Source organism: Schistocerca piceifrons, chromosome 9, assembly GCF_021461385.2.
Source record: "Schistocerca piceifrons isolate TAMUIC-IGC-003096 chromosome 9, iqSchPice1.1, whole genome shotgun sequence".
In the NCBI taxonomy this organism is placed as follows: Eukaryota; Metazoa; Arthropoda; class Insecta; order Orthoptera; family Acrididae; genus Schistocerca; species Schistocerca piceifrons.
The window spans coordinates 219,923,376-219,943,161 of NC_060146.1; the positions used below are offsets into that span (position 1 = coordinate 219,923,376).

Genomic DNA, 19,786 nt, shown 5'->3' on the forward strand with positions numbered 1-19,786 from the left:
CTTGCACCGTACATACCAGGATAATGGGAAGTGCTGTTGGCGCGCGGTTTCCACAGAATGAATTGACTATCAAGGGCTCGTATTATTATCCAGTAAACAGACAATAATACTTCTTAGAAAGCATATTTTTTGTGCAAAGGTACACTTTTGTTAATGGAACAATGCGTATTGACATCAACAGACTAAAAGTAGTGTGAATTAGAGTGTCAGTGTGTAACCTCCCCCCTCACTTACCGACCTTAATGACAGTGAAAAATGAAACCGCGTGTACCTAATGGGAGTTTTGGAAAAGCAATCGTCACCGAAGTTAACCTGTCGGTAAAGAGGGAGGAAAGGGTTACATCTAAATGGAAGGAAATGTGCTAATGAAACTGGTGGAAATTAATTTTGAAAAGGGGGAAAGTTAATAAAGAAAGTAAATGTGCGGCCGTTACGTTAACAATTAACTAGCGGTAATTAGATATTTGAGATTTGGGGGAAATCACGGTCGCCAGTCCTAAGGACAATTACTATAGTAACTGAAAAAGAAAGGTTATTACACATATAATTAACACTAGAAGCGTGGCAACTGAAGGTTGACACGTGTAGTGTGAAAACTGAAAGTTTGTCAGAAGTAATAAATTTCGCTACACTCTGACTTAATTTAGCAAAAGAATTAATAAAACCGGAAAATCGAAAGTTGATTTAGTGACTGAAGTTAATAGTGAGCTTTCTTTCTGAAGCACATCGAAATACAGTTAGTCTTGGACTACCTCAACAATCATTTCAAAAGCTACTTGAATCTACGCAATTTAGAAATAAGAGATTTAACTTTGATCTTGAATTAAATGATTCTGAACAATTGACAATAGTAAAATGCTGAGCTGCAGCTGCAGTCACAGGTAAGCTAAAATACGGTATAAAGCTCGCACTCTTAATTCGTGCTTGTGTAATCCGAATATTGTAGCCAGCTCTGAGACTTTAACTGAACTTTGAAATTAAAGCAGCGAAATCTAATTATATTATTTTAATGCTGGCGTTTGCATTTCAACGACACTCGGGTTCATTTCGGAAAAGGAAGGGACCCTGCTTGGCAATGCAATTGGGACAATGAGCAACAAAGGTTCATGCTAAGTTGCTGTAATTTTGCGAGGCAAATGGAACAATTTGAAAAGCTGAGGTCTGCCATACAGTTCTGAAACTTTACGTGCTTTTAGTCTTCCTTGTTGGTTGATTGAAGGTTTGAAGCCGTCGATCGAGGAGGTGGCGACAGTCACTCATTGTCGGCCGTCGCTGTTGCAGAAGCTGGATGTTGGCGCGCCTTCTTCTCGACACGGTCACCAGGCGAAACGGGCTCTTGATGTGCGCCAGCTAATGCTTCCCGTCCGCGACACCATGTCAGAAACTATCATCGCGAGTCGAGCGCAATTACATGCTGCCAAACCCCGAAAGCGCGGCAACTCGCGGGAGCGTCACACCACACCTGCTCCACTCGCTACTCCCGCCAGACTCTCACTGTTCTGCCCGCGCTCCACGCGGCAGAGTTAACACTACCAAAGATCCTACACACTTTGATTCTTCACACGACCTATCGATGTAATCGTTCGATAGCAGTTTTCCCTAGGCAAGACCCAGCGTAAAAATACAAATAATCTTTACACAACAAACCAATTATACATCGACATAAGTGCATAAATATATATATACAAACAGTAAAACAATTACAATATATAAAGAGACAGAAATGTCATATCTTGAGGTAACAAAACAAGGAAAAAAAATAATAGTACAATAGATGGAAATAGGAGTATATGCATTTCCGGCGTTACACGTGCCCCACATTGTCTGAGGATGTTCGTGTAACGTAAACAGACTCAGAAAATGTCCCAAAAAAGAAACAGCGGAAATGCATATGCTCAAAACATCAACAAAATTTAGCATTCGTCTAATTAAGCATAAATCAATTTTTAGACCATAATAATTGAGTAGAGACACTCCTAATCTTATTCCACTCTGCCATCTTGATCAAAATAAAACAGGTTGACAACATATTAAAATTCATAGAAAACATAGAAAATGGTTTAGGTATTCTAAAATTGTCAAAATTCCCAACAGTATCAAGAAATGGAATACTATTTACAAAATTAATCAGAGTACATGGTCATAAAAACAGGTAGATCAAAATACGCAAATTAATAATTAATTACATAGAATACACATTTTTACATAACCCTTTCATAATTAATATTCTCGTCATGGGAGTCCATTAAACGCTAAACAAGAAAATAACACACATCAGATCGAAAAAAACATAAATATTGACAGTAGAATTCTTTCAGCTGTCCAGGAAGAAAAACAATTCCGCCTTCCGTACTCGCAAGTGCAAAGAATGCCGACAGCGGCACAATAGCCAACAGCGGCACAAGAGCCGACAGCGGCTCGCCTCGCCAGTATTGTTGCGCCCGCGTGTGCGGCACGCTTGATCTCACTCGCCCTTGTGACGGCGTTTCCAGAACGTCCGTTTCACTGAATTCTTTAGGAAAAACTCACTCCCGAGTAATCTCAAGGAGTCCCTTAATACTATCACAGTGGATAACTCAACACCGTCCATCATCACACGCATGTACTAGCCTGAAACTTAAAACAGCGTCTAAGTACATCGGCAATGACTAGTAAAACACATATTTATGAAATCTTACAGCTATTTACAAAATCATATTTACATTCCTTAATCTACTGTGACTCAGCTGAAAACTTAAACTAGCAGCTTGGATTTTTCAGTTGATTAGATCATGATTAAATTGATTAAAATTAAATTGATTAATCAAAATTAATTACTTATTAATTACAACTTCTTTAATGACCTTGGTCAGTCAAAAGCATGGCAATCTAGCAAATCGTTAAATCTTACACTCTATTTTCAAGTCTACAATATTCCGAAAGCATTTGTGTGAGGCATACCAATGACTTTATATGGTCCATTATAAACAAACTTAAATTTAGAGTTTTCATGGTCTATCTCGCTCGATTTCTCATGAGCTTTTACAAGTACTAAGTCTCCGATTGCAAACTTAGCAAAACGCGCTTTAGCGTCATGACGACGTATGCGAGCATCGGCTTCTAGCTTCATTACTTCTCGCAAACGATCTTTTTTCACACCAATACTAATGTTAATCCGTGGAGGGAATTTGATTATCTCTTCCAATTCACTTTCTACACTTTTGTCAATGCCGAAATTCCTCATGTTATGGCAGTTCAAACTCATTCCTACGTCAATGTCATCCGGCCAGTTAACAATGTGTATAGGCTGGTATTGCCTATGCACACCGTCTCCTGCCTCGTCAAAACCAATTACCATTGTTTTATCTAGTGACATACATGTCAAAGTTTTGCTTTCGCAGTTAATCATTGCACGGTACTTTAATAGCCAATCTAACCCGATAATTACTTCCGTAGTTAAGTCTGGCACGACGACAAACTCTTGTTCAAATCGTGCCCCACATATCTCGAAGTTGACAAAAATCTGTTTTGTGACCGGTTTACTGGCCTTCCCAGTAGCACCGATAATTTTCACTCCTGTTACTGGCATAACTACGATGCCAGGTCTGTCTTTCAGTAACTCAAATATTTTCCCAGATACAGCACTCAATTCTGCACCGGTGTCAATCAACACGTTTAGTTGTAGGTCGTGCATATTAACAGACACTACTATCTGTCTACACTTGTCCTCGACTGTTTCTTTATTTTCCCACAGTAAATCCTCGTCTATATCCAGGTCATTCCAGAAAAAACCATCCGGCTTTGATCCTAAATCCGATTTATCTGGCGGCTTTTTCAGCCTCTGTTTACATACAGTTTTAATTTTAACACGTTTGTCCTGAGGCTTAGTCTGTAGCTTCGCCTCCAATACCGAAACCTTTTCCTGTAACTCGTCAACTAGTGAGTGTTGCTTTGCTATCAATTCACTAATCGTCACCTTCGTTGATTCCACTTTGGTCAGATTAATCTCATCCGCCAATCTACCTGGAGAAATGTGCCCAGTAGTATCTGCAATTACTTCCTCTGGATCTGCGCAACCCACACTGCTACCGTCTGACCGTATAACGTCAGCTCTAACCTCGTACACGCTGTAATCTACGTGCTTTTCTACCAATCGTGTCCGGCTATCACTAAAATTTTCGTAATCTTTCTCCTTAATACTCTCGCAATATTTAAACTGGAGGTTTGCGTCGGATGGGTCGGCTACTTCTACCACTACAACTTTCGGTAAAGTCTGCCGGTTAGGGCCAGAACTTTCCGTTACTACTTCAACATTCAATTCCTGCGGGACGAAACACGACGCATCTTGCTCGTGCTCCCCATTAACATCAACTATTTCTAGTAAAGTCTGCCGGTTAGGGCCAGAACTTTCTATCACTTCACAACTACTATCCTCCTGTGGGACGAGACGCGGCAAATCCTGCCCGCGCTCCCTATAAACACTTCTCCCGTACAGGCCCCTATAATCTCTTAGTTCGTCGTATAAGCGACCGAACTGCCGTAACCAGACCTCATCCCTCTCTGCATCCCCTCGCTCAATGACGGACGTGTTATCCGACATCTGATCTTCTCTCAACAATTGCGAATCATTCTTAAACTCAATCTCCAGTTCCGCTGTGGGTATTACAGCTGCCACTTTATAATCGATTTCCGGAACACTACTTAAATTGTTCTCACTGACAGTGAATGTATTTTCTGCTGCCATGTATACAGCTGATTTACTACTTGTGGGCGCACTCCTTTCTCCTAACACTGGCACACTCTCCCGCCGTTGATTATTCCATACGGAATTTTCATAACGACGACACCTGCGTTTTCTCCTGTTATTGGGCCGCCAAAATTTCTCCACGCCCGCTCGGCCCCTCACCGGCGCGGCTAATGGTTTCCCTGTCTCGTCCCAGCAGATACGCTCCCCGGATGCTGCTGAGGCGGCTGATCACACCCTCTGGCGTTATTACTATTCTGTGAAGCCCGTATCACGTTAGTATGATACTGGTTTCTGTCATTCCTGTTATTATTTGCATTGTACCGATTGTTATTACGGTCCGAACCATTATTGTTATTGCTGCGGTATGCATTATTCCCATGGTTATCGTTGTTATGGTTGGGGTGGTACCCGTTGTTGTTACCACGGCCTCTACCACTGTCGCGATTATTGCGCCAATAGTCCTCGTCCTCAACTCTTTCCAGGAAATCATTGATTGTCCTGTAATTGCTTCCTACGTAGCGTTTTGTATCATCTGGAAGCTTCTTGTAGAGATCCCAGACTATTTCGGATTCCGTGCGGCGATCACGCAAATATTCCAACTTGCGGATCCAGCCCTCACAAAACTCCCTCATGAAAGGCCTCGATACGACAAATTCGCGCCAGACACTTTGCTGTTTTTGCTCTGACCAGTATTCAGCCAGAAACAAATTTTTAAACTCGTCAAAAGTCAGGTTCGTAATGTCGAGGTTTAAGCCCCAACGCTTGGCATCACCAGCCAGCACATCAATAACCGCATTAATTTTTCTCTCATTAGTCCATGATCTGGGTAAAATTCTTTCACAATTTTTAATGAAATCCGTCGCGTGTATACCGCCTTTTTTCAAGGGGTCGAACCGCTCCTCTTTCGTCAACAATTCCGAACTATGTGTACAGATTGGCACATAGCTCTGTTTTTCGTCAAGTTTCTTTTCTAATTCCGACACTCTCGTAATTACTTGGCAAGTGGTTGTCGCAAGCGTTTCCACTTCCCTCTTTTTCTCTTCACAGGTATTAGCCTGCTCCCTCACTTTAGTATCTACTTCGGACACTAAAGCCTTTAAAGTTTCCACCTTCTGTTGATCCTCTTTTTTCACTAATTGAATTTGTTCCGTCACCTTATTCTCGATGATCGGAGCAACTGCTTCTCCTACACTTTTCTCGATTCTGCTAATTTCAGAATCAAAACGAGTATTTATGCTCGCAATTTCCGCCTGAACGCCTATCATTTCCTGTTTAAGATTACCGATTTCGGTATTAATTACAACAATATCTTCTTTGATTTTATCAACTTTTGTATTAACAACTCCAACATTGTTGTTAACAACATTAATAGCTTTGTTCTGATTGTCTAGCTTTCGTTCAATTTTTTCAGACTGAGCTTCTTGCTTGGCAGACAGAGCTATAATTTCTGCCGATTGACTCTTGATTTCATTAATCAAAACATTCAATAAATCAGTTAAATTCCCGGAGACTACCGGTTTTACTTCCGTAGCTGGTTCCTCTATATATGTTCCCCCGTATTCATCATCAAGGGGTACAGATTTGATTTTCGCTTCCGATTCCGAAACATTTTCTAAAGTTTGGAATTCCATTTCTGCTCTTTGTTGCGTTTCGGCGGTCGCGTCTTTCATGCTAGCCGCCTGCCCCTGAACAATGGGAACCGCCGTGCGCGTTTCCCACTGTTCGACCGATTGTTCCGTATCCAAGTCTACCAAATTTTGGTAATTGTTGCCTTCACTCATTTTAATAATTTTCAATATAAATGACAAATCTCAAATATAATTAGGATTACTCCCACTACTTATTCTCGCTGATGTAACGGCCTGTACGTAACCAGTACTTTGTTACGATATTTGCACAATGCAAACTTCGTGTCCAGAACAACCTCAAAATTGAAGATTGTCCTGTCACCAGGTCGCCACGTGTAACCTCCCCACTCACTTACCGACCTTAATGACAGTGAAAAATGAAACCGCGTGTACCTAATGGGAGTTTTGGAAAAGCAATCGTCACCGAAGTTAACCTGTCGGTAAAGAGGGAGGAAAGGGTTACATCTAAATGAAAGGAAATGTGCTAATGAAACTGGTGGAAATTAATTTTGAAAAGGGGGAAAGTTAATAAAGAAAGTAAATGTGCGGCCGTTACGTTAACAATTAACTAGCGGTAATTAGATATTTGAGATTTGGGGGAAATCACGGTCGCCAGTCCTAAGGACAATTACTATAGTAACTGAAAAAGAAAGGTTATTACACATATAATTAACACTAGAAGCGTGGCAACTGAAGGTTGACACGTGTAGTGTGAAAACTGAAAGTTTGTCAGAAGTAATAAATTTCGCTACACTCTGACTTAATTTAGCAAAAGAATTAATAAAACCGGAAAATCGAAAGTTGATTTAGTGACTGAAGTTAATAGTGAGCTTTCTTTCTGAAGCACATCGAAATACAGTTAGTCTTGGACTACCTCAACAATCATTTCAAAAGCTACTTGAATCTACGCAATTTAGAAATAAGAGATTTAACTTTGATCTTGAATTAAATGATTCTGAACAATTGACAATAGTAAAATGCTGAGCTGCAGCTGCAGTCACAGGTAAGCTAAAATACGGTACAAAGCTCGCACTCTTAATTCGTGCTTGTGTAATCCGAATATTGTAGCCAGCTCTGAGACTTTAACTGAACTTTGAAATTAAAGCAGCGAAATCTAATTATATTATTTTAATGCTGGCGTTTGCATTTCAACGACACTCGGGTTCATTTCGGAAAAGGAAGGGACCCTGCTTGGCAATGCAATTGGGACAATGAGCAACAAAGGTTCATGCTAAGTTGCTGTAATTTTGCGAGGCAAATGGAACAATTTGAAAAGCTGAGGTCTGCCATACAGTTCTGAAACTTTACGTGCTTTTAGTCTTCCTTGTTGGTTGATTGAAGGTTTGAAGCCGTCGATCGAGGAGGTGGTGACAGTCACTCATTGTCGGCCGTCGCTGTTGCAGAAGCTGGATGTTGGCGCGCCTTCTTCTCGACACGGTCACCAGGCGAAACGGGCTCTTGATGTGCGCCAGCTAATGCTTCCCGTCCGCGACACCATGTCAGAAACTATCATCGCGAGTCGAGCGCAATTACATGCTGCCAAACCCCGAAAGCGCGGCAACTCGCGGGAGCGTCACACGACACCTGCTCCACTCGCTACTCCCGCCAGACTCTCACTGTTCTGCCCGCGCTCCACGCGGCAGAGTTAACACTACCAAAGATCCTACACACTTTTATTCTTCACACGACCTATCGATGTAATCGTTCGATAGCAGTTTTCCCTAGGCAAGACCCAGCGTAAAAATACAAATAATCTTTACACAACAAACCAATTATACATCGACATAAGTGCATAAATATATATATACAAACAGTAAAACAATTACAATATATAAAGAGACAGAAATGTCATATCTTGAGGTAACAAAACAAGGAAAAAAAATAATAGTACAATAGATGGAAATAGGAGTATATGCATTTCCGGCGTTACAAGTGCTTTCGTTGCAGTAGTCTAGTGTGAGTCACTTAGGAGATAAACGAGTTTTGAAAAGTTCCCGCAAAGTTGCTAGGTACGACGTTGTTATGTTTGCTCACCGTGTCTTGTGTGCTCCTTGAGTGCACTGCGGCTTGCTGATGAGTCTGCCAGTGTCTGACAGTCCAGGCAGTAGGCAGTGAGTGGGCGAGGTGATTTGTCAGCGTAGGAAAAGTCGAAATGCACCGTATTTCCTTTTAGTGAATTTCTGATGTTATTTTAGGAGCTAGGGTGAAACGTTATTCTGATCTTAACAGTACGTACATGATTGGTGGTGGGTGTATTGTTTGCAATGTCACTAACTTAATTTGAGTGCAGAACCCAGTCCATAAAGTACCCTCCACCTAGAAACCCGTGTTTCAGGCTATACATCTCTTCACAAGTTTCACACTGGTCAGTGGGCGCCACAAGAGTTTTATTTAGATTTCTCTTTGTTGCGATTGTCTTATGGACTACTTCGTATCAAAAGGTCTTCATGTCACAGGTGGGAAATGTAAAGTGTAGGTTGTCCCAAGTGTTGTCTCTGTTAATATTCCTATATTTTTCGTGCATTCTACCGGGTGATCAAAAAGTCATTATAAATTTGAAAACTTAATAAACCATGGAATAATGTAGATAGAGAGGTAACAATTGACACACATGCTTGAAATAACATGGGATTTTATTAGAACGAAAAAAACACCCCATATTGCTAGACGCATGAAAGATCTCTTGCGCGCGTCGTTTGTTAATGATCGTGTGCTCAGCCGCCACTTTCGTCATGATTGGCCTCCCAGGTCCCCAGACCTCAGTCCGTGCGATTATTGGCTTTGGGGTTATCTGAAGTCGCAAGTGTATAGTGATCGACCGACATCTCTAGGGATGCTGAAAGACAACATCCGACGCCAATGCTTCGCCATAACTCCGGACATGCTTTACAGTGCTGTTCACAACATTATTCCTCGACTACACCTATTTTTAAGGAGTCATGGTGGACATATTGAGCATTTCCTATAAGGAACATCATCTTTGCTTACTTTGTTATGCTCATTATTGCTGTTCTGATCAGATGAAGCGCCATCTGTCGGACATTTTTTGAACTTTTGTATTTTGTTGGTTCTAATAAAACCCCATGTCATTCCAAGCATGTATGTCAATTTGTACCTCTCTATCTACATTATTCCGTGATTTATTCAGTTTTTAAATTTATACTGACCTTTTGATTACCCGGCATTTGGTCGTAGTCCCTTTACTAGCCAATTGTAACGTATTTTTGTATTAATCTTCCCTTGAAAATTAATTTCACTGTAAATGTAACTCGGCCCTTTCACAAAAGATGTTACGTAGGTTAGTTCATAGCGACTGCGGTTTAACGTTAGTGGAGCAGGACAACGTTGGTGATCTATATCACGCAGATCATAGGAACATTAGAAGCGTGTGACCGCGGATCCACCTAACGAATGCTTGTGCGACATTTTCTCGTCTGTTGATGTTGGGTTCGTTTTTTATTGCTGATTCGACACATTTATTACTTTTTTTCAGATCAGAGGCAATCAGACGGCCGTATTGGGTGACTTCTGGGAACAAGTTGTTGAAATGTCCTTAGAAACAGTAAGTAAACCCAGTTTTTGTGATTACATATGTGCTCGCTCATTACATGTAGTGTTTATTGGTTGAGCCTGATACACACATATTCTAAATGGTACTCTCTTTTGTCAGTGGCTGTTCGTTTCAGTTTCATGTAACTGTCACATCCTACATTCCTCTGGATGGCTTCCAAATACTCGTCCTACGCCGTTATCTTCTTTTCTTTCTCAGCACTTCCCTTCAGGAATATTATTGACGAAGATGTTGTGTCTCATGACATATGCGATAAATTTTGTTTTACCGGTTTTCGGCTTACAAGGCCATCTTCAGACATTTAAATGAGTATTGTATGTAAACAACACTGGAAGAGAAGTTACACATCTAGATTGAAGCAGAAGCGTGCAGTAAATTAGTTCTTTGACAACGTTGATGGTAACGCAATGAAAAAAGTAAAAGGTTGAACAGTAAATAAATGAAAACGGAGTAAACAGGAAAAGACTTGGACACAAAACAGGAACAGCAAGCCTACATAGCAGTTTATATTAGGAAACGAAACCAATAAAATTGCCGGCCGGTGTGGCCGTGCGGTTCTAGGCGCTTCAGTCTGGAACCGCGTGACCGCTACGGTCGCAGGTTCGAATCCTGCCTCGGGCATGAATGTGTGTGATGTCCTTAGGTTAGTTAGGTTTAAGTAGTTCTAAGTTCTAGGGGACTGATGACCACAGATGTTAAGTCCCATAGAGCTCAGAGCCATTTTGAACAAATAAAATTAATACTGGACAAGGCTACTTCAGGATGAATAAAACATGGAGAGTGATACACAAACCAATTAAAAGAAGAAAGATTTCTCAATGTAACTACAGACTATATAAGTAACTTATATCACTGAGATAAACACAAATGAATAAATGCAGGAAGCCGGCCGCGGTGGTCTAGTGGTTCTAGGCGCGCAGTCCGGAACCGCGGGGCTGCTACGGTCGCAGGTTCGAATCCTGCCTCGGGCATGGATGTGTGTGATGTCCTTAGGTTAGTTAGGTTTAAGTAGTTCTAAGTTCTAGGGGACTGACGACCACAGAAGTTAAGTCCCATAGTGCTCAGAGCCATTTTTGAAATGCAGGAAAATGGAGGAGTGTGAGGGAACATACAGTAAATGCGTTTTCCTCCATTTATTCCTTTCTGTTTATCTTACTGCTATTGCTGAAGTTCCTTACACATTCTGTAGTTACAGTGATAAGTCTTCCTTCTATTAATTGGTTTGTGTATCACTCTCCATATTTTATACCGCCTGAACAGCCTCGTCAACTACTAATTTTATTTTGTTTTATTGTTTTTGTTTATTAATATAAAGCGTTATGTAAGCTTTCTGTTTTGTGTCGAAGTCTTTTCCTGTTTACTCCATTTTTATTTAGTTGTGATTCAACTAAAATGGCTCTGAGCATTATAGGACTTAACATCTTAGGTCATCAGTCCACTAGAACTTAGAACTAGTTAAACCTAACTAACCTAAGGACATCACATACATCCATGCCCGAGGCAGGATTCGAATCTGCGACCGTAGCAGTCCCGCGGTTCCAGACTGCAGCGCCTAGAACCGCACGGCCACCGCGGCCGGCTGTGGTTCAACTTTCTACTTTCTACATTGCATTACCACCACACATGTGGTACTTCTCTTCCAGTGTTGTTTACAAACATTTTAACTTCTTTGGTGGCAATACTCAGTAAAAGCCTGAAGATGGCCTTGTTAGCCGAAAACCGGTTAACACAATAAAAATAATACTGTAAGAAAAAAGCGAACTAGCACTTTTCGTTTTAATATGATGGAATTCTGCAAAGAACCGACGGAAGATTCAGTTAACATGACAAAAATTTAATCCTGGTAAATGCACAGCAGCTCTTTCAGTCACTCTGTTACGTGTCCTTAGTTATCCTCGAACAACTACGTGGAAGGTAGTTGCCATAAAAACGTTCGAAGCAGGTACAAAAAATGGTTCAAATGGCTCTGAGCACTAGGGGACTCAACTGCTGAGGTCATTAGTCCCCTAGAACTTAGAACTAGTTAAACCTAACTAACCTAAGGACATCACAAACATCCATGCCCGAGGCAGGATTCGAACCTGCGGCCGTAGCGGTCTTGCGGTTCCAGGCTGCAGCGCCTTTAACCGCACGGCCACTTCGGCTGGCAAGCAGGTACACTTAAAAGACTGTGCCAGTCTTGTGGTTCGATTTGAAAGGCTACAGGCGATTGTAAGTTTAGACCTTGACAGCAATCCGTTTAATCTGTAAGCCTTCCGCTTGTCTACCAGCGACGCATCTGCTAAATTGATTCTACCCTCTGACAGTAGCTGCTGTTGTAGCCTGCTTAGGAAGCTATCACTGTTATCAGAATCTTAAATAAAGCTTGAATGCTGAAATAATTTAATGAAATGGTGGCCATGTCAATATTCTAATCAGTTATTGATGAGTGATTAATGTACCTACATGGGATTAATCTTTTATTGATCATAAAATAGCATAGACAACACAAGTTAAGCGAGATGACAAATAAATCACGAACTGTTGGCAACGCAAATAGAAGCAACAAATGATTAGCACTCGCCTCGGAGGTGTCTGGTTGGCAAAGACTACGGTTTATCTGCTTAATCTGTTTGCACTGGCTCAAAATGTGGATAACGCAATCTGAAATTACTTAACGCTTTGATGGATTTATTCCACACCAGAATTGTACTCCGTTGATGAAGCTGAGAACAGGAGGCGAGACTGTGGTTCTGTTTGCCCTAACAAGATGGAGCAGCGATACTGAACGCGTGGCACTGTCTCAGGTGACGCTCGTGGAGAAAATCTGTGCAGAGTAGCGATGCTGTGGCGCCTGCCTGTAATGTAGTGTGGGCACGAAATATGTAGAGTCACGGCCAGGCGAAATGTTAGACAGATCGCAGTTACCCTCAGATGGAGCCCTGTAAGCTCGTGCAGATTGCACCGTGTGACGCTCCTGTTCACCGCTCACGCCATGGACCAAATTGAATCACTTATACGGCAGTGAGCACAAGGAGGTCAGATGCCAAGGAGGCAGACCTGATACAAATAAGATTGTTCTCGACACAGTGAGTTGTCTGACACGATTGAGGTCTAAACTGACGGTAGAGCTGAGTCTTCCCCACGGGCTCGCCAGTCAAAATCATTGACAGTGCGAAGTCACGCTCAGCACGAGTGTTACAAGAGCAACCCGCCCACAGCAAGACTCAAGATCAGAATCTCCTCTCCAGACCATATTCTGCATCAGAAGCCCCATTTCTCCTCTCAGATTTTCCATAAAACCTTGATAAACTCGAAAATAGCACCCACACAACCACCTCCACAAGGTTGTGCCAATTACAAGACTCCATGAGCGCTATGTCTCCCCTCAAGATTGTCTGCTCCACCCTTCGGCCAATCATAACCAAAGTTAATAATACTCTTTTCCTGTTGGAGATGCAGCCAATCCGTAACTCGTAAATTCTCATGCAGGGAGGAGAAGATGTTACGCTCCCAAATTGTTTTTCCCATGGCCACTTTAGGCAGCGTGTATTGAATTTTCATTTCGGTCTGAAGTGAACAACACATTTATCACAGATATCATTACTTGGACGGGCCGAATGTTACGGCATGTCCGACCAGGGCCTCTGCTAAACTAAAAGAAGTGCTTTGTGTCTCAATATAGACCGTATCAGAGCTACCACAAATGTTACGTTACGTCCTAAAATTCTTCTACATCTACATCTACATCTACGTCCATACTCCGCAAGCCACCTGACGGTGTGTGGCGGAGGGTACCTTCAGTACCTCTATCGGTTCTCCCTTCTATTCCAGTCTCGTATTGTTCGTGGAAAGAAGGACTGTCGGTATGCCTCTGTGTGGGCTCTAATCTCTCTGGTTTTATCCTCATGGTCTCTTCGCGAGATATACGTAGGAGGGAGCAATATACTGCTTGACTCTTCGGTGAAGGTATGTTCTCGAAACTTCAATAAAAGCCCGTACCGAGCTACTGAGCGTCTCTCCTGCAGAGTCTTCCACTGGAGTTTATCTGTCATCTCCGTAACGCTTTCGCGATTGCTAAATGATCCTGTAACGAAGCGCGCTGCTCTCCGTTGGATCTTCTCTATCTCTTCTATCAACCCTATCTGGTACGGATCCCACACTGCTGAGCAGTATTCAAGCAGTGGGCGAACAAGCGTACTGTAACCTACTTCCTTTGTTTTCGGATTGCATTTCCTTAGGATTCTTCCAATGAATCTCAGTCTGGCATCTGCTTTACCGACGATCAACATTATATGATCATTCCATTTTAAATCACTCCTAATGCGTACTCCAAGATAATTTATGGTATTAAATGCTTCCAGTTGCAGACCTGCTATTTTGTAGCTAAATGATAAAGGATCTATCTTTCTGTATATTCGCAGCACATTACACTTGTCTACATTGAGATTCAATTGCCATTCCCTGCACCATGCGTCAATTCGCTGCAGATCCTCCTGCATTTCAATACAATTTTCCATTGTTACAACCTCTCGGTACACCACAGCATCATCTGCAAAAAGCCTCAGTGAACTTCCGATGTCATCCACCAGGTCATTTATGTATATTGTGAATAGCAACGGTCCTATGACACTCCCCTGCGGCACACCTGAAATCACTCTTACTTCGGAAGACTTCTCTCCATTGAGAATAACATGCTGCGTCCTGTTATCTAGGAACTCCTCAATCCAATCACACAATTGGTCTGATAGTCCATATGCTCTTATTTTGTTCATTAAACGACTGTGGGGAACTGTATCGAACGCCTTGCGGAAGTCAAGAAACACGGCATCTACCTGTGAACCCGTGTCTATGGCCCTCTGAGTCTCGTGGACGAATAGCGCGAGCTGGGTTTCACATGACCGTCTTTTTCGAAACCCATGCTGATTCCTACAGAGTAGATTTCTAGTCTCCAGAAAAGTCATTATACTCGAACACAATACGTGTTCCAAAATTCTGCAACTGATCGACGTTAGAGATATAGGTCTATAGTTCTGCACATCTGTTCGACGTCCCTTCTTGAAAACGGGGATGACCTGTGCCCTTTTCCAATCCTTAGGAACGCTACGCTCTTCTAGAGACCTACGGTACACCGCTGCAAGAAGGGGGGCAAGTTCCTTCGCGTACTCTGTGTAAAATTGAACTGGTATCCCATCAGGTCCAGAGGCCTTTCCTCTTTTGAGCGATTTTAATTGTTTCTCTATCCCTCTGTCGTCTATTTCGATATCTACCATTTTGTCATCTGTGCGACAATCTAGAGAAGGAACTACAGTGCAATCTTCCTCTGTGAAACAACTTTGGAAAAAGACATTTAGTATTTCGGCCTTTAGTCTGTCATCCTCTGTTTCAGTACCATTTTGGTCACAGAGTGTCTGGACATTTTGTTTTGATCCACCAACCGCTTTGACATAAGACCAAAATTTCTTAGGATTTTCTGCCAAGTCAGTACATAGAACTTTACTTTCGAATTCATTGAACGCCTCTCGCATAGCCCTCCTCACACTACATTTCGCTTCGCGTAATTTTTGTTTGTCTGCAAGGCTTTGGCTATGTTTATGTTTGCTGTGAAGTTCCCTTTGCTTCCGCAGCAGTTTTCTAACTCGGTTGTTGTACCACGGTGGTTCTTTCCCATCTCTTACGATCTTGCTTGGCACATACTCAACTAACGCATAATGTACGACGGTTTTGAACTTCGTCCACTGATCCTCAACACTATCTGTACTTGAGACAAAACTTTTGTGTTGAGCCAACAGGTACTCTGAAATCTGCTTTTTGTCACTTTTTCTAAACAGAAAAATCTTCCTACCCTTTTTAATATTCCTATTTACGGCTAAAATCATCGATGCCGTAACCGCTTTATGATCGCTGATTCCCTGTTCTGCGTTAACTTTTTCAAATAGTTCGGGTCTGTTTGTCACCAGAAGGTCTAATATGTTATCCCCACGAGTCGGTTCTCTGTTTAACTGCTCAAGGTAGTTTTCAGATAAAGCACTTAAAAAAATTTCACAGGATTCTTTGTCCCTGCCACCCGTTATGAACGTTTGAGCCTCCCTCTTGAGGTTCAAAAATGGTTGAAATAGCTCGGAGCACTATGAGACTTAACTACTGAGGTCATCAGTCCCCTAGAACTTAGAACTACTTAAACCTAACTAACCTAAGGGCATCACGATCCAGGCCCGAGGGTGGATTCGAACCTGCGACCGTAGCGGTCGCGCGGTTGCAGACTGCAGCGCCTAGAACCGTTCGGCCACCCCGGCCGGCAAAGTCCTGAGGCTCCCCAAAAATCTCGCCTGGGAGGTGATGCTCCAAAAACGACCAGCTTTGCGGCAGAAGCGGTGACTCTTCCTGCACAACCCACCCATCATTTTGCACGAGAATGCGCGGGCGCATACAGCGCAAGCTGTGGCTGCTCTGTTCGGTCGATGGGACTGGGAAGTACTGCACCATCCACCACACTCCCCGGACTTAAGTCCTCGTGAATTTGATGTGATTCCGAAGGTGAAGGAACCACTTCGCGGCATTCGCGTAAGAAATGTTCCAGAGATTCGACAGGCAGCAGACCGGCCCATTCGCACCATCAACAGAACAGGGTCTGCTAACGGTATACTACGGCTTCCAGATCGCTGGCAATAGGTTTTACACAACACTGATGACTACTTTGAAGGACATTAACAGGTGCAAACATGTAACTCTTTTGTATCGCTTGTGAATAAATGGTTGCCACTATTTAAGGCCCAACCTACGTAGATACCATATTACTGTGAAACTCTGGAAGCTGCTCAAAGTCAAATACTATTAGCAGGCTTATATGAAGAAAACACAAAAGAATTACTCTACTGGCCATTAAAATTCCTACACCCAGAAGAAATGCAGCTGATAAACGGGTATTCATTGGACAAATATATTATACTACAACTGACATGTGATTACATTTTCACGCAATTTGGGTGCATAGTTCCTGAGAAATCAGTACCCAGAACAACCACATCTGGCCGTAGTTACGGCCTTGATATGCTTGGGCACTGAGTCAAACAGAACTTGGATGGCGTGTACAGGTACAGCTGCCCATGCAGCTTCAATGCGATACGACAGTTCATCAACAGTAGTGACTGGCGTATTGTGACGAGCCAGTTGCTCGGCCACCATTGACCAGACGTTTTCAATTCGTGAGAGATCTGGAGAATGTGCTGGCCAGGGCAGCAGTCGAACATTTTCTGTATCCAGAAAGGCCCGTACAGGACCTGCAACTTGCGGTCTTGCATTATCCTGCTGAAATGTAGGGTTTCGCAGGGATCGAATGAAGGGTAGAGCCACGGGTCGTAACACATCTGAAATGTAACGTCCTCCGTTCAAAGAGCCGTCAATGCGAACAAGAGGTGACCGAGACCTGTAACCAATGGCACCCCATACCATCACGCCGAGTGATACGCCAATATGGCCATAACGAACACACGCTTCCAATGTGCGTTCACCATGATGTCGCTGAACACGGATGCGACCATCATGATGCTGTAAACAAAACCTGGATTAATGCGAAAAAGTGACGTTTCGCCATTCGTGCACCCAGGTTGGTCGTTGAGTACACCATCGCAGGCGCTCCTGTCTGTCATGCAGCGTCAAGGGTAACCGCAGCCATGGTCTCCGAGCTGATAGTCCATGCTGCTGCAAACGTCGTCGAACTGTTCGTGCAGATGGTTGTCGTCTTGCAAAAGTCCCCATCTGTTGACCCAGGGATCGACACGTGGCTGCACGATCCGTTACAGCCATGCGGATAAGATGCCTGTCATCTCGACTAGTGATACGAGGCCGTTGGGATCCAGCACGGTGTTCCGTATTTCCGCCCTGAACCCACTGATTCCATATTATGCTAACAGTCATTGGATCTCGACCAACGTGAGCAGCAATGTCGCAATACGATAAACCGCAATGCGATAGGCTACAATCCGACCTTTATCAAAGTCAGAAACGTGATGGTACGCATTTGTCCTCCTTACACATGACAACAACGTTTCACCAGGCAACGCCGGTCAACTGCTGTTTGAGTATGAGAAATCGGTTGGAAACTTTCCTCATGTCAGCACGTTGTAGGTGTCGCCACCGGCGCCAGCCTTGTGTGAATGCTCTGAAAAGCTAATCATTTGCATATCACAGCATCTTCTTCCTGTCGGTTAAATTTCGCGTCTGTAGCACGTCATCTTCGTGGTGTAGCAATTTTAATGGCCAGTAGTGTAAATCAGTTTCACGTTTATTTGTTAAGACTTAGCGATACTGCAAAGGCAACTGCTGATTATTGTGGGTATTAAATGAGTTGCAAATTCGAATGAGTAGTAACTGTGGACAACTATGACAGTCTTGCTATCAATGGAAATTACAATGGCGCTGTGCCGTGCTGCCTGTTTACCAACGTGCCGTCAGTTAAGGGCATGTGGCTGCCGTATTGTGCATACGCTGTGAGCTACGGCTATAGTAGGAGTACGTATTTCTCCAGCTGCATGGCGAGTTACGAATTTGGGTGTTTTCAATTTTTTTTAAGAAGTACTTGGAGTGTGTATTAGCGATTAAAATTTAGACATTGTTTATCTTGAGGTGTAATATTTCTGTACAAAAATTTCCGGGACCGTTTGGAAGTGTCGGATTGGTCCATTCTGTTTTGGTAGAGCGTTTCATTTCAGGTTATGCACAAGCAACCAACAAAAATGGGCCGAATCGGTTTGCCGTGTCTGAGGCCCTTTCCTTGTCAGCATAACTCAGAACTCGGCCCTGCCGCTGGTCACGTGAGCAAGGCAGCTACCGACAGTATTACTGCTACCGACAGTGCAGTCGTAGGTGTGGCAGTAGCGGCCGGAGAGTCAACACAGTGCTGGAGGCGACCCCGTGCTGTGCTGTGCTGTGTGTGTTGCGTGTTGCAGAAGTCGGAGAGTAGGCGCTCCGGCGGTACAGACGGCGGCTACTAGAGTCCTGGCAGCCGCCTCCTGCGAGGCCCCTGGAGCCTGTCTCGCTGCCATCCCGCCTGGCTCTGCCGCCTCTCCAGCAGGCTCACACCGACACCCGCTGTGGAGCCGCCAACGCCGCAGGCCGCACGTCTGCAGGGTCAAAATCCTGCGATCTTCAGCTTAAGAGGACGCTCCACCTGCCAAGTGTCACAAACGTGCTCTGTTAAACAATAAATATACAACTGCACAACGAGTACCACTTACTTTCCTTACACACGTACGTAACCTTCCTTCCACTGCCTGCCACCCTCTCATTAAATCCTTCCTTTGTGGGTGTGCCACAGTGGCATCATACAGGGTGAAAAGTATTTAAGTCGTCAAACTCTGGGACGTTGTAGGGGACATCAAAACAAATATTTTTCCCTAATGTCATTTTTTACTATGAGGAGTGTTTAAACCGGTAGAGGAAGATTTTTCTGGTGGTATATTAATTAAACCAACAAACACTTCTCCATTTTTTATGACTAAGAGACAACACATTAACACAACCAAATTTCAATTACAGTAGATTTTCAAAAATGCCTCCGTTGACACGTAAACAAAGATTACACCGTCGGATCATGTTCTGTCTGACACGGGCAAAAACTCTAGTAGTATCCTGAATCGTTCCTGCTGCTGCTACTATCCGGGCAACCAGATCCTCTTCTGATGCAACAGGAGTTGTGTTAACAAGTTTGCGCATCTCTCCGCACACAAAAAAGTCCATAGGGGACATGTCTGGGGATCCAGCAGGCCATGGTACAGGACCACCTCTGCCAATCCCCGTTTCAGGAAACCGTCGGTCTAGGAATCGACGCACACGACGACTGAAATATGCCGGCGCCCCGTCATGTCGGAACCATATGCGTTT

At 43.3% G+C, this 19,786-nt stretch overlaps 1 protein-coding gene across 1 annotated transcript in view; it reads left to right on the forward strand.

Moving 5' to 3' along the window:
• LOC124717218 (GILT-like protein 1) overlaps window positions 1-19,120 on the forward strand; it is a 62,902-nt gene extending 43,782 nt beyond the window's left edge. Inside the window, exons 5-6 of the mRNA XM_047244006.1 lie at window positions 9,848-9,916; window positions 18,853-19,120. Of these exons, the coding sequence (XP_047099962.1) occupies window positions 9,848-9,916; window positions 18,853-18,897 (114 nt within the window). The 3' untranslated portion in view covers window positions 18,898-19,120. The remainder of the gene's footprint in view (window positions 1-9,847; window positions 9,917-18,852) is intronic.
• Window positions 19,121-19,786: the final 666 nt, after the last annotated feature.